General features: G+C 43.8%; 1 protein-coding gene across 9 annotated transcripts in view; it reads right to left on the minus strand.

The window, feature by feature from the left end:
- Positions 1-14,157, minus strand: part of DOCK9 (dedicator of cytokinesis 9) — a 288,392-nt gene that overhangs the window by 20,487 nt on the left and 253,748 nt on the right. For all 9 annotated transcript variants that reach the window (XM_069601936.1, XM_069601934.1, XM_069601930.1 and 6 more), the window contains exon 45: positions 12,605-12,711. In XM_069601936.1, coding sequence (XP_069458037.1) covers positions 12,605-12,711 — 107 coding nt within the window. The remainder of the gene's footprint in view (positions 1-12,604; positions 12,712-14,157) is intronic.

Below are 14,157 nucleotides of genomic sequence, written 5' to 3' on the forward strand. Positions count from 1 at the left end.
ATCTTATTTCTACTGAGCAATGTAATATCCCACAGTGCCACATACATATTTGGTAGGCAAGAATTTCTTGGATGAATGAATCAGTCTGCATTTTTACAGTATTACTAACAGCTGTCTTTCACTGTAAGGAAATGAGTTGAGTTCCTGTATCAAAGCCTTGCAATTTTTACGTATCTTACATCACAGACATCACCACTGGGGATTTACTGAGCATCTTCATTCTCCTTGATGCTGTGGGACTATGGCAGAGACGAATGAATTTTGGGAAGACCCAATTTCCCATCAGGAAATTTTGTACAACCAAGGTATTCTTCTGATAACGAAATAGACAAAGGCATGGGAACTTACCCATCTTAAAGCTATTCTCAGGTTTCACTTACAGACTATTCATTTGGCCCCTTCTTTTCTCACTACTGGGCTTTGTTCAAACTATATACAGTCCACACTGTAGATGTAAATACAGAGTGATGGCACCCGACTTACTGTGGATGGGATCAGGAGACCTAAAGATTCTTAATTCCATACTGCAGCAGTTACACAGCACAGTGAGACTCTAGCGTAGCTTTAATGTGATCTCGTAGAAAACTGAAAATTCCTCTCAAAGAGTTATACATGTTATAACCAGGCACAGCCACTACCACAGCATTAACTTGATTCTTCATTCATTCACCTACACGTTTTACCAAGAGTCTATTATGTGCAAGGCATTGTGCTTGACACTGGGTTTATGAGACAAGTCTATATAAATAAAATTTTGTTTCTGTAATTTATAAAAATGGCTCTATAGATTTTTACCAAATGTGGAAGGCAGGTTGGGATAGTTTAGCAGGTGATGTGGTATACATGAAACTGGCTTTGAGGAGGAGGCCCCCAAACACACACGTGGGTTAGCCTTCAGAGCAGCTAGAACTGATGGACTAGAGACTCATGACCACCAAAGGGAAGAGGTGTGACATACATGTTCAGATATTGAGGACAGAGAAAAAAAAAACCCACAGTGATTTCAGAGACGTGCCAAACTGCAAGTCAGAAGGGTGGCACTCTGAACTGAGAGCAGTAGGCACTTGCTGACTTTACAGTAGTCTGTGTGTCTCTGGGGAGAGTCCTGGGGTGGCCAGCAATCAAACGGAGAGGACTTCCTGCTCTCATGGAGCTCAGAGTCTCTACGCAGACCAATAAAGAGATTGTAAAAGATGGTGGTGGGTGTGCTGATAAGGCTAAGCCCAGGGAACCAGGGATGCAGAGAGAGCAGCAACCATCCAGTGACAGGGGAAGGGAGGGGCATGGAAGGTTGCAGAAAGGGACAACTGACTGAGCATTAACAATGACAGCAGTTAGCGGGGTAAAGGGGAAAGGTGGGAATAGAAAGGAAGCGAGGAGACACATTTCGGGGAGAGGGACCAGCATAGGTCGAGACGTGGGAGTGACGGCAGCGTGATGTGTGAGACATTCTTAAGTAGTTTGAGGGACTGGAGAATAAAATCTGAATCAGACAGGGCCAAGAGATGAGGCTGAAGAGGCGGAAAGATTAAAAACACTGATTAAATAGCCACACTCAGGGTTTTAGTGTCTAATGCTTTGCGACTCCATGAACCATAACCGCTCAGGCTCCTGTCCATGGGATTCTCCAGACAAGAATACTGGAGTGGGTAGCCTTTCCCTTCTCCAGGAGATCTTCCCAACCCAGGGATCGAAGCAGGTCTCCCACATTGCAGGTGGATTCTTTACCACCTGAACTACCAGGGAAGCACCTTTCCATGTTAAAAATAAATTAATAATTGAACAGAGATAATTTTTATGAGATATGAAAATACACACAAACATATACTAACTGCCACAACCAGAAGTATTCTATAAGGAAGATGTTCCTTGATTTTAAATGATGTTATGTCTATCCTCCTAAGGTATCTGTGTATAGCAGCCTTTCAGGTATATTTTAAATGGTTTGAGATTTAGTCACTTAATAAATATATATCAAATAGAGCATAAATATATATCAAATAGAGCCTATAAGTGATCTCCTGGGCCAAGTGCTCCTAATTGTGAGACTAAGATGTGAATACTTCTTTTACTCATTTGTCAAACTAGAAACACATGGGAAGTTTAAAAACAATGACATCTGAATTCAAGCAGCGTATCAGTGTGATGAGCAATTCATTTCATTATGGAAAAATCTGCCATTCAATCAGAGGAATGCCCCAGAATGGCTGGAAAACAGGAATGTTTGATAAAGTGAATAGAGCCTAGTAAATAATTATGAAATAAGTATCACAATTTGATGGTGCATATCAACTTATATATGTTCCTGGACATTATTTTATCTTTGCTTCTGATCAGGAGGCATTTAGGATTTATATTTTATCAGTCTAAATATCACTTATTGTAAAAATGATAATGTATACCATAAAAAGCAGAGTAGTTATAGATTTTACCTAATAAACTAAAAATGGCTTTTATTTTTAAAAAGGTAAGTCCTTCTCTCATAAGGGTAGAGTGTGAATTACTGAGCATCAAAGTTTAATTTGGTAGACTTTATTTTTCTGGGCTCCAAAATCACTGCAGATGGTGATTGCAGCCATGAAATTAAAAGATGCTTACTTCTTGGGAGGAAAAGTTATGACCAACCTAGACAGCATATTAAAAAGCAGAGACATTACTTAGTCAACAAAGGTACGTCTAGTCAAGGCTATGATTCTTCCAGTGGTCATGTATGGATGTGGGAGTTGGACTATAAAGAAAGCCGAGCACTGAAGAATTGATGCTTTTGAACTGTGGTGTTGGAAAAGACTCTTGAGAATCCCTTGGACTACAATGAGATCCAACCAGTCCATCCTAAAGGAGATCAGTCCTGGGTGCTCATTGGAAGGACTGATGTTGAAGCTGAAACTACAATACTTTGGCCACCTGATGCGAAGAGCTGACTCATTGGAAAAGACCCTAATGCTGGGAAAGATTGAGGGCAGGAGGAGAAGGGGACGAGACGATAAGATGGTTGGATGGCATCACTGACTCAACAGACATGGGTTTGGGTGGACTCTGGGAGTTGGTGATGGACAGGGAGGCCTGGCATGCTGTGGTTCACGGGGTTGCATCAAGAGTCAGACATGACTGAGTGACTAAACTGAGCTGAATGTCAACTCTACAACTAGATGTTTATAGTTGGTACATTACGTTCTTTGAAATAACCAGCAATCACAGATAACTAAGTTTGAGAGACCATATGTCAACACAAAATTACAAAGTAATAACAACTAAGCCTTCATAGTAACTAAACATTGGGGTATATATGAACAATTTTCTCAACAGAAATTCCAAGTGTTAATTTACTTTGAATTCTCAGGAATCCCTTGAAAACCAGAACTAATACTGATAGTGGCAAACAGCAGTGACCTTGAAAAGCGGTCATACAGAAAGCCTAAGAGTTTTCCCTCTTGTTTAAAATCTAAATGCCAAGTTTTTTTTTCCCCCTAAATTGTCAATACGCTCAAAGAACTGTAAGTAATTAATGGTCGGGGGAAGGATAAAAACCTTAATGAATTTTATGCATCTGGAAAGTACACATTTTATGATATTAGACTAATCTTAAAAAGATCTCGGTACACTAAGCTCATGAGCCATTCAGGAAGCTGTTTAAAGGGAATTAGTCAGTTGTTTTTAGGTGTGGGCAACTGAGGGCAGCGAGGACCTGTCTGTGGAGATGACTCTCTAATGCTGAGCATGGGTGTGTGTGTGTGGGTGTGTGTGCATGTATGCTTGAAAATGCCTTATGAGCCTATGTATGTGCAGGATATTTAAAAATTTTTTTCAGTTGAATAATATTTGCTGCATCTTACAGTTGACTGATTTAATTTAACCTTTCCTATGAAGCTTGTTGTTGCTCAGTCGCTCAGTTGTGTCCAGCTCTTTGCGACCTCATGGACTGCAGCACGCCAGGCTTCCCTGTCCTTCACTATCTCCCAGAGTTTGTTCAATCTCATGTACATTGAGTTGGTGATGCCATTCCAATCATCTTATCCTTTGTCCGTGCCTTCTCCTCCTGGCTTCAGTCTTGCCCAGCATCAGGGTCTTTTCCAGTGAGTCAGCTCTTCGCATCAGGTGGCCAAAGTACTGGAGCTTCAGCATCAGCCCTTTGCTAGCTGTCTCGATTATCTACCATTTGGGATAACTGTCAGCACGTGACCTGACTTGGGCAATGGCCTACATCATGACATCATTCATATTTCCACTGTATTATCATTTTCTCAAGATATAGCTGAAAAATCCCTTGTATCAGAATAATCACCTTGGATGCTTATTAAAAATACAGATTCCCAGGCACTACAGTCACCCAACTGGATCTGGGGCTGGGGATCTGGATTTGTAACAGGAATCCAAGTAAGTTTTAAGCACGTTAAAGCTTGAGGACTATCACACCAGGTGAAACTTCCTGAGGCAGGCACCCCTCTTATATGCCCCTGGGTCAGCACATGGCACACAGCTAGTTTATGGAACAAATCGACACACGTAGATGCTAGACGTTTCCAGGCCAAAGAGAGCTGAGACGACTCTCGCTTCAGATTGTGGGTTAGGTGTTCTCCTCAAAGGCCACGAAGCATCAGAAGGCGTGCCGTGTGCTGGGGGCAGGGGCTGCATCATGTCCACCTCTGTCTCCAGCACATGGACACTTAGGAAATCCTTGCACGTTCCCTACAGCTACTGGCTTGGAGAATCCTTGTGAAAATGAAGATATGCTATATAGCTTTTATGGTTCTAAGAGCAGTCTCAGTCATGGAAAAGTAGATGCTTAGACAACCCTTATAGGGTTACAGATAAGTCACTGAGCTTGGATGAGATGGAAACAGAGGAACCATCGAAGGTGTTGTGTTGATAACTCTCTCTTGGGATGTTCTGTAGGTGTAAACGTTTTATGCTTGTTGTTTCTGAATAGAGACCGTTTGGCTAATACAAGGCAGTAACCTGCCTGGTTGACCTCATGTGCTTACTCTGTGAACACTGACCCTTATTGGTCTGGGGAGCAAAACTGGAGTGTGCCAAACCGTCGATCCTCATTATTCACTGTGGTCATGTTCTATAAGGTCACTACTGCCAACACTGAATGTGCGCACACTGAACCCCCACTCCTCGGGGATATATAGGGTTCAGTTCAGTTCAGTCACTCAGTCGTCTCCCGACTCTTTGCAACCCCATGAATCGCAGCACACCAGGCCTCCCTGTCCATCACCAACTCCCAGAGTTCACTCAAACTCATATCCATTAAGTCGGTGAGGCCATCCAGTCATCTCATCCTCTATCGACCCCTTCTCCTCCTGCCCCCAATCCCTCCCAGCGTCAGAGTCTTTTCCAATGAATCAACTCTTCGCATGAGGTGGCCAAAGTATTGGAGTTTCAGCCTTAGCATCAGTTCTTCCAATGAACCCCAGGACTGATTTCCTTTAGAATGGACTGGTTGGATCTCCTTGCAGTCCAAGGGACTCTCAAGAGTCTTCACCAGCACCACAATTCAAAAGCATCAATTCTTTGGAGCTTAGCTTTCTTCACAGTCCAACTCTCACATCCATACATGACCACTGGAAAAACCATAGCCTTGACTAGATGGACCTTTGTTGGCAACGTAATGTTTCTTTTTAATATGCTATCTAGGTTGGTCATAACTTTCCTTCCAAAGAGTAAGTGTCTTTTAATTTCATGGCTGCAATCACCATTTGCAGTGATTTTGGAGCCCCCCCAAATAAAGTCTGACACTGTTTCCCCATCTATTTCCCATGAAGTGATGGGACCAGATGCCATGATCTTCATTTTCTGAATGTTGAGCTTTAAGCCAACTTTTTCACTCTCCTCTTTCACTTTCATCAAGAGGCGTTTTAGTTCCTCTTCACTTTCTGCCATAAGGGTGGTGTCATCTGCATATCTGAGGTTATTGATATTTCTCCCGGCAATCCTGATTTCAGCTTGTGCTTCTTTCAGCCCAGCGTTTCTCATATAGGTTAGGCTTGGGTTATAAAATTTTGACAACTGATTAGTACATAAGCTTGTTTTATGTGTTTTTTTAAAGACAGCTAATTTAGCACATACTGCTGCTGTATGATTAACGTTGAACCCATGACCAAAAATGCTATCACTGCTGTCTGAAAGGAGCTTATCCAACAAGTCAGGCACGTCCTGAGCTCAGGAACACTGGACAGCATTTTAGTACCACACTCTGAGGCTGGGCAAGGACCCCTGTTTACAGCAGGAGCCGAACAAGGAGGCAGAGTGTTACTTGCTCGGCCTCATCTGGGAACGTGTGGGCTCTAAACTTGGTGAGGCTCTGTGCAGGTCCCCAAATGATTGCAAAACTGCTTCAGTGCATGTTGATTTGGGGGTTACAGAGCAATTTGGGCAGGAGGAGTGGGAGGTGGCTGTCTCTCCCTCCCTCCCTGCCCCCGGGCCAGGACTGAGCCCGGCAGGGGACCCCTCTGTGTGGTTCTCTTGCCCTGCCCTTAGCACACAGGTAGACGGTGGCAGGCCAGCTGCTGCCCACCTCCAGGCTTCTGCAGTATTCCTCGCTGGTTCCCCCAAACCCCAACAAAACTTCTCAAAACAGTCTCTTTGTTAGAGCTGCTTCCATGCGTGTGCGGTTTCCTTCTGGGACTCTGACTGTATGGGATAAAGAGGAAGGGTCTCTTTGATGACATGGGGTTGTATGCAATTCAGACACCCCAGGAGACAGAATGCTTCCATCTGTATAGGCTCTGGTTTGTAAGACAAAATGTAAACAGGAATGGGCTGTTTCTCTTTAATCAAAAGCAGCCGTGAGGGAGTCTGCTCTTTGGGTCAGAGTCAGGCAGGACGGACTGCTACCAGGGAAAGCTCATCAGAGGACTCCGGCCAGGAGAATCGCACATTTTTAGGTCATGTCTCTAAAATCACATAGGAAAGCATCTTAGGCATTTATATGTATCTAATAATGCAGATTACAAGGGCAACGATTTTTATTAAGCTATTGTTCCACACCCATTCCCACCAGCTTTCCCCAAAACTCCTCTGGCAGATATTCGACTTTCCCTTTTTCTTGAAACCTCTTGAGGGCCAGGGCAAAAACGGTCACATGGCATTTCTGTCATTGTGACTTTTGGTACACACTATTTTTTCACTGCTGGCTGTTTTCCATCTTAACGTGCAGGGCTTGCTTGGGACTTTACAACCCCCGGGTCGCATCCTAATCGTGACAGGTCGTCATGGACTATGGACCTTGTTAAAGATTTACCAACTTTATGTTTTGAGGACAGGGTGGAAAATCTATATTCTGAAAAAGAGCTGATAAAGTTTTCCCCATCACATGTTTAGTTATTACTCAGAGTGGGTGCCATTCACAAGTTTCCCCAATCAATCTGCCCTTGGTTTCACAGTGCTCACTCCCTAGGCGACTGCCTAGGCTCTGCTCCTGAGTCTCTTTCCAGCCTATGACTTAATCTGATGAGCCATCCTGAACTTCATTTTATCATCCCTGAGGACAGGTTATTTGGAACTGTTTAACTTTCAAATCTTTAGTTGTTCTTGGTATTGCTGTTTTCCTTATCGCGGATTCTAAACAAAAGTGCTGTGCTCCAGAGAACTGACTGGGAGATAGGGGACAAGGGTGGTTCTTCCAAGGAGCCAATGCGTTCAGGCTTCTTTTCAGGGAAAAACCCAGTCAAGCTCTCCTTGAAGTGAAGAGTTCAATGCCAAGAGCGTGTGGGCCTTGTTGCTGAGGGTCAGGTTCACACGTCAGAGTGAAAAATTAATAACTATCATTGGTCCAGGGACGTCAAGGTGGAGAGACAGTTGAATGGTGAACACCATGTAATAACCAACTGGCTTTCCCACCCCCCCTTCAGAATACTTAAGAGAACTTTACATATTTTGGCTAAAATTAATTTTTAAATGTAAAATAACTCAATATATTATCTTCCTTTCTCATGGTTACTTTTTAATTTAGGGAGTCATTTGAAACCACAGAATTTTTGACGGTGGTTCTTAAGCCTTTGAGGTTTAAGATCCTTTTACATATTATAAAAATCATTGAGAATTCTTTAAAAATAAGTGAGAACTTTTATGTATATGGGTGTTATCTCTCAATATTTATAATATTAGGAGTGAACACTGAAGAAATGTAAAAATATTTATGGATTAATCTAAGCTCATAATAATAAACCGATTACATGTTAACAAAAATAATGTTTTTAATGGGAAATTTTTTCAAAAAAAAAAATTAAGAAGAGTGGCCTTGTTCTACATTTTTGCCACTCTAATGTCTGGCTTCATAGGAGCAGTCTAGATTCTGGCCTCTGCTTCTGCATTCAGCATCTTCAATATATTATTCTGGATGATGCAGACAAAGAAAATCCAGCCTCACGGAGACAGGTGGAAAAGGAAGGACCTCAAAGACTTCCTGAAAGGTTACTGGGGACCCCAGGGGCCTCGGGGCCTCACTTTGAGAACTGATTCATGGATGGTCGGTGTCATGGAGGATGTTTGCTCATGGGCCCTGCTTACTGGCATGAACATGATCAAAAGTCCTCATGTTAAGCAGGACCTCCACTCATTAAAAGCAACTACAACAGAGGCAGAAGATGCTTACTCCTTTCTCCGTTCTTTCTTTTCACATGAAGAAACAGACCACTTTATTTTTCCTTAAAAGAAGGGCATGATTAAAAAGCTTTCTCCCGAATGTTTCATTTTGCTTTCAAGTTGAGGGGAGGCAGGCACACATGAAAAGCTCTTCTGGCAGACACGCACGGAAGAAGAAAATCAGGGAACGTAGCAGAATACTGGCTTTTTTTCAGATGCCTAGCTTTATTTCAAAACTGTCTACTCAGGGAGAAGTGGCTGCAAGGTGACCCCGCTTTGGCAAGAAACTTGCAGAAATTGCTCAGTTCAGTCCAGTTGCTCAGTCGTGTCTGACTCTTTGCGACCCCATGAATCGCAGCATGCCAGGCCTCCCTGTCCATCACCAACTCCTGGAGTTCACTCAGACTCACGTCCATCGAGTCTGTGATGCCATCCAGCCATCTCATCCTCTGTTGTCCTCTTCTCCTCCTGCCCCCAATCCCTCCCAGCATCAGAGTCTTTTCCAATGAGTCAACTCTTCACAAGAGGTAGCCAAAGCATCATTCCGTCCAAAGAAGTCCCAGGGTTGATCTCCTTCAGAATGGACTGGTTGGATCTCCTTGCAGTCCAAGGGACTCTCAAGAGTTTTCTCCAGCACCATAATTCAAAAGCATCAATTTTTTGGCACTCAGCCTTCTTCACAGTCCAACTCTCACATCTATACATGACTATTGGAAAAACCATAGCTTTGACTAGATGGACCTTAGTTGGCAAAGTAATGTCTCTGCTTTTGAATATACTATCTAGGTTGGTCATAACTTTCCTTCCAAGGAGTAAGCATCTTTTAATTTCATGGCTGCAGTCACCATCTGCAGTGATTTTGGAGCCCCCCCAAAAAAAGTCTGACACTGTTTCTACTGTTTCCTCATCTATTTCCCATGAAGTGATGGGACCAGATGCCATGATCTTTGTTTTCTGAATGTTGAGCTTTAAGCCAACTTTTTCACTCTCCTGTTTTCACTTTCATCAAGAGGCTTTTTAGCTCCTCTTCACTTTCTGCCATAAGGGTGGTATCATCTGCATATCTGAGGTTATTGATCTTTCTCCCGGCAATCTTGATTCCAGCTTGTGTTTCTTCCAGTCCAGCGTTTCTCATGATGTACTCTGCATATAAGTTAAATAAGCAGAGTGACAATATACAGCCTTGACGTACTCCTTTTCCTGTTTGGAACCAGTCTGTTGTTCCATGTCCAGTTCTAACTGTTGCTTCCTGACCTGCATACAGATTTCTCAAGAGGCAGGTTAGGTGGTCTGGTATTTCCAACTCTTTCAGAATTTTCCACAGTTTATTGTGGTCTACACAGTCAAAGGCTTTGGCACAGTCAATAAAGCAGAAACAGATGTTTTTCTGGAACTCTCTTGCTTTTTCCATGATCCAGCGGATGTTGGCAATTTGATCTCTGGTTTCTCTGCCTTTTCTAAAACCAGCTTGAACATCAGGGAGCTCACGGTTCACATATTGCTGAAGCCCAGCTTGGAGAATTTTGAGCATTACTTTACTAGCATGTGAGATGAGGGCAATTGTGCGGTAGTTTGAGCATTCTTTGGCATTGCCTTTCTTTGGGATTCAATGAAAACTGACCTTTTCCAGTCCTATGGCCACTGCTGAGTTTTCCAAATTTGCTGGCATATTGAGTACAGCACTTTCACAGCATCATCTTTCAGGATTTGAAACAGCTCAATTGGAATTCCATCACCTCCACTAGCTTTGTTCGTAGTGATGCTTTCTAAGGCCCACTTGACTTCACATTCCAAGATGTCTGGCTCTAGATGAGTGATCACATCATCATGATTATCTGGGTTGTGAAAATCTTTTTTGTACAGTTCTTCTGTGTATTCTTGCCACCTCTTCTTAATATCTTCTGCTTCTGTTAGGTCCATACCATTTCTGTCCTTTATTGAGCCCATCTTTGCATGAAATGTTCCCTTGGTATCTCTAATTTTCTTGAAGAGATCTCTAGTCTTTCCCATTCTGTTGTTTCCCTCTATTTCTTTGCATTGATCGCTGAAGAAGGCTTTCTTATCTCTTCTTGCTATTCTTTGGAACTCTGCATTCAGATGCTTATATCTTTCCTTTTTCCTTTGCTTTTCGCCTCTCTTCTTTTCACAGCTATTTGTAAGGCCTCCCCAGACAGCCATTTTGCTTTTTTGCATTTCTTTTCCATGGGGATGGTCTTCATCCCTGTCTTCTGTACAATGTCACGAACCTCATTCCATAGTTCATCAGGCACTCTATCTATCAGATCTAGGCCCTTAAATCTATTTCTCACTTCCACTGTATAATCATAAGGGATTTGATTTAGGTCATACCTGAATGGTCTAGCAGTTTTCCCTACTTTCTTCAATTTGAGTCTGAATTTGGTAATAAGGAGTTCATGATCTGAGCCACAGTCAGCTCCTGGTCTTGCTTTGTTGACTGTCTAGAGCTTCTCCATCTTTGGCTGCAAAGAATATAATCAATGTGATTTTGGTGTTGACCATCTGGTGATGTCCATGTGTAGAGTCTTCTTTTGTGTTGTTGGAAGAGGGTGTTTGCTATGACCAGTGCCTTTTCTTGGCAAAACTCTATTAGTCTTTGCCCTGCTTCATTCTGCATTCCAAGGTCAAATTTGTCTGTTACTCCAGGTGTTTCTTGACTTCCTACTTTTGCATTCCAGTCCCCTATAATGAAAAGGACATCTTTTTGGGGTGTTAGCTCATAAAGGTCTTATAGGTCTTCATAAAACTGTTCAACTTCAGTTTCTTCAGCGTTACTGGTTGGGGCATAGACTTGGATAACTGTGATATTGAATGGTTTGCCTTGGAGACAAACAGAGATCATTCTGTCGTTTTTGAGACTGCATCCAAGTATTGCATTTTAGACTCTTTTGTTGAACATGATGGTTACTCCATTTCTTCTGAGGGATTCCTGCCCACAGTAGTAGATATAATGGTCATCTGAGTTAAATTCACCCATTCCAGTCCATTTTAGTTTGCTGATTCCTAGAATGTCAATGTTCACCCTTGCCATCTCCTGTTTGACCACTTCCAATTTGCCTTGATTCATGGACCTGACATTCCAGGTTCCTATGCAATATTGCTCTTTACAGCATCAGATTTTGCTTCTATCACCAGTCACATCCACAACTGGGTACTGTTTTTGCTTTGGCTCTGTCTCTTCATTCTTTCTGGAGTTATTTCTCCATTTGCAGAACTTGCAGAAATTGCTACAGTGATCTAAAGTCAAATGTTTTGGTCTCTCTGGGGGGTGGGATAGGGTGGTCTTATCTACTCATGATGCGCAGGCCCTGGGGGCAGCACTCAAGCGGAAGCAGGGATCCAAGGATGTGGACAGGGGCTGCTCTGCCCCCAAGCCCAGGCTGGCCTCTCACAGCCTTGCATATCTGGCAACACTGATTGAAAAGTTAGATTAAAACAGATAAACAAATAAACCCCATAAAACAGAGAAAGTAATTGCTGAAAAGAATGAGAAACCTTATGATTCAAAACAGCAGACCTTTCACCATGAGAGTTTAAGCTCTCAGTCTTACATCACTACTAACCGGCTTGTCAAACTCTCTGGGCTTCCCTTGTGGCTTAGTGGTGAATGATCTGCATACCATTTCGGGACTCGTGGGTTCAGTCCCTGGGTCAGGAAGATCCCTCGGAGAAGGAAATGGCAACCTCCTCTAGTATTCTTGCCTGGGAAATCCCATGGACAGAGGAGCCTGGAAGGCTCCAGACCATGGTGTTGCAAAAGAGCTGGACACGACTGAACGACTCAACAACAACAACCAACTCTCTCCAGAGGACACGAGGAGTTCCAAGAAAGGGGACTGGCAGGAGCTTGTGTCAGTGTTCTGGAGAATTATCATAGTTAGAGCAAAGTGTATACACAGCGGCTGCCGAGAGAAAACCCTGGGCTGGGGGCAGGGGTGGGGAATGGCAGCACCCGAGACCCTCAGTGACCCGAGCCCCCGCGGGCTGTGGCCCTCACCTCGTTGAAGTGGACGTCCTGCATGCCGACGTCTTCCATCATGGAGGCCTCCTCGTCGGTGTTTGGGGTGATGACCCTGAAGGCTGTGCATCCTTGTCTAAACATGCCTAGGATTGAGAGAGCAGGGGACAGCTGGAGTTATCAGCCTGAAGGTGGATGAGCCATGAGGGCACTTCCTGCCCTGTTTTGTCTCTGGGCTGAATGAAAACCAATCTACAAATCTTGTGTCTCATGCCAGCATTGCCACAGGGAACCTCGGGGCCACTAGGCACTCGCCTTCATCCGCTTCCTCGTATTTGACCCTCACCACCCTCCATTTGTTTCTTTTTCTCATCCATTTAAAAAATTTATTTATTTATTTGGCTGTGCTAGGTCTTAGTTGTGGCACATGGATCCTGGAGTAGGTTGCCATTTCCTTCTCCAGGGGATCTTCCTGACCCAGGGATTGAAGCCGGGGGCCTCTGCCTTGGGAGCACATAGTCTTAGCCACTGGACCACTAGGGAAGTTCCTTCTCATCCCTTTTCATTTTTCACCCACCTTTATTAAAATGTATGTAATCCTTAAATAAATTGAAATAGGCACTGAACCAAATTAACAGCAAAATATAGTAACAACAATAGTTTGATAAGATGACCCATGCTCAGATACCAAGAAAACTGAAGGAGCCAAAGCCAGTCAGAGAAACGGGCTCAGAAACAACTCTGTTTCTTTCCAGCTGTCATGTCACCCCCTTCGCTGGGGGGTGGTACCTGGGCAGCCGCAGTGGCTTGACATTACTCCTTACACAGTGCAGGGTTCAGCCAGACCTGGTGCAGCTGTGCTCCAGTATATACGGGAACACAGCTGGCTTTTCTGAAAGCCCCGTGTTCTCGATTGGGAAGTGGAAATGAGCAACGGGTGTTTGACCAGAGGAGCCGTGGGAGAACTTGCAGCCTGCTGATGTGGGAGCCAGCCCTTACACACAGCGGGGCAGCGCACACTCCCACCCACCCCTTCCACGGGGATGCGAGGTCCCAGCCTGGGCGCTGCCTCCTCACACAGCAGAGCCAACCGGGCTGTGCTCCAGAAAATGCTGTCTGATGACCTCCTGCTACAGCTGCCGTGTGATGGATAAATAGTTCCAGGGAACTACCTTCAGGGAAAATAAAATCTCTCCATCTGGAGACTGGCCAGCCAGGAACTCCCGGAGGCAAAGCTCATTAACTAGTTTTTGCAAGATGGAGTTATTAGCAAGAGGTTATATGACAACACAACACCTACTTTTGTTTTGCATTTTTGTGGTGCCTACCGAGTCAAGTAAATGTCACATCAGCGAATTAAAAAAAACAATGAGTAAGTATAGAAGGAAATGGCAACCCACTCCAGTATTCTTCCCTGGGAAATCCCACGGACAGAGGAGCCTGGCAGGTTCCATGGAGTTGCAAAGAGTCTAACATGACTAAGTGACTAAACAACAATAATATAGTGTGCGGGTGCACACACACAGACACACACAGACACACACACAGACACACACAGACATACACACACACAGATCCTCCACCTCAAATCC

Source organism: Ovis canadensis, chromosome 10, assembly GCF_042477335.2.
Source record: "Ovis canadensis isolate MfBH-ARS-UI-01 breed Bighorn chromosome 10, ARS-UI_OviCan_v2, whole genome shotgun sequence".
Taxonomy (NCBI): Eukaryota; Metazoa; Chordata; class Mammalia; order Artiodactyla; family Bovidae; genus Ovis; species Ovis canadensis.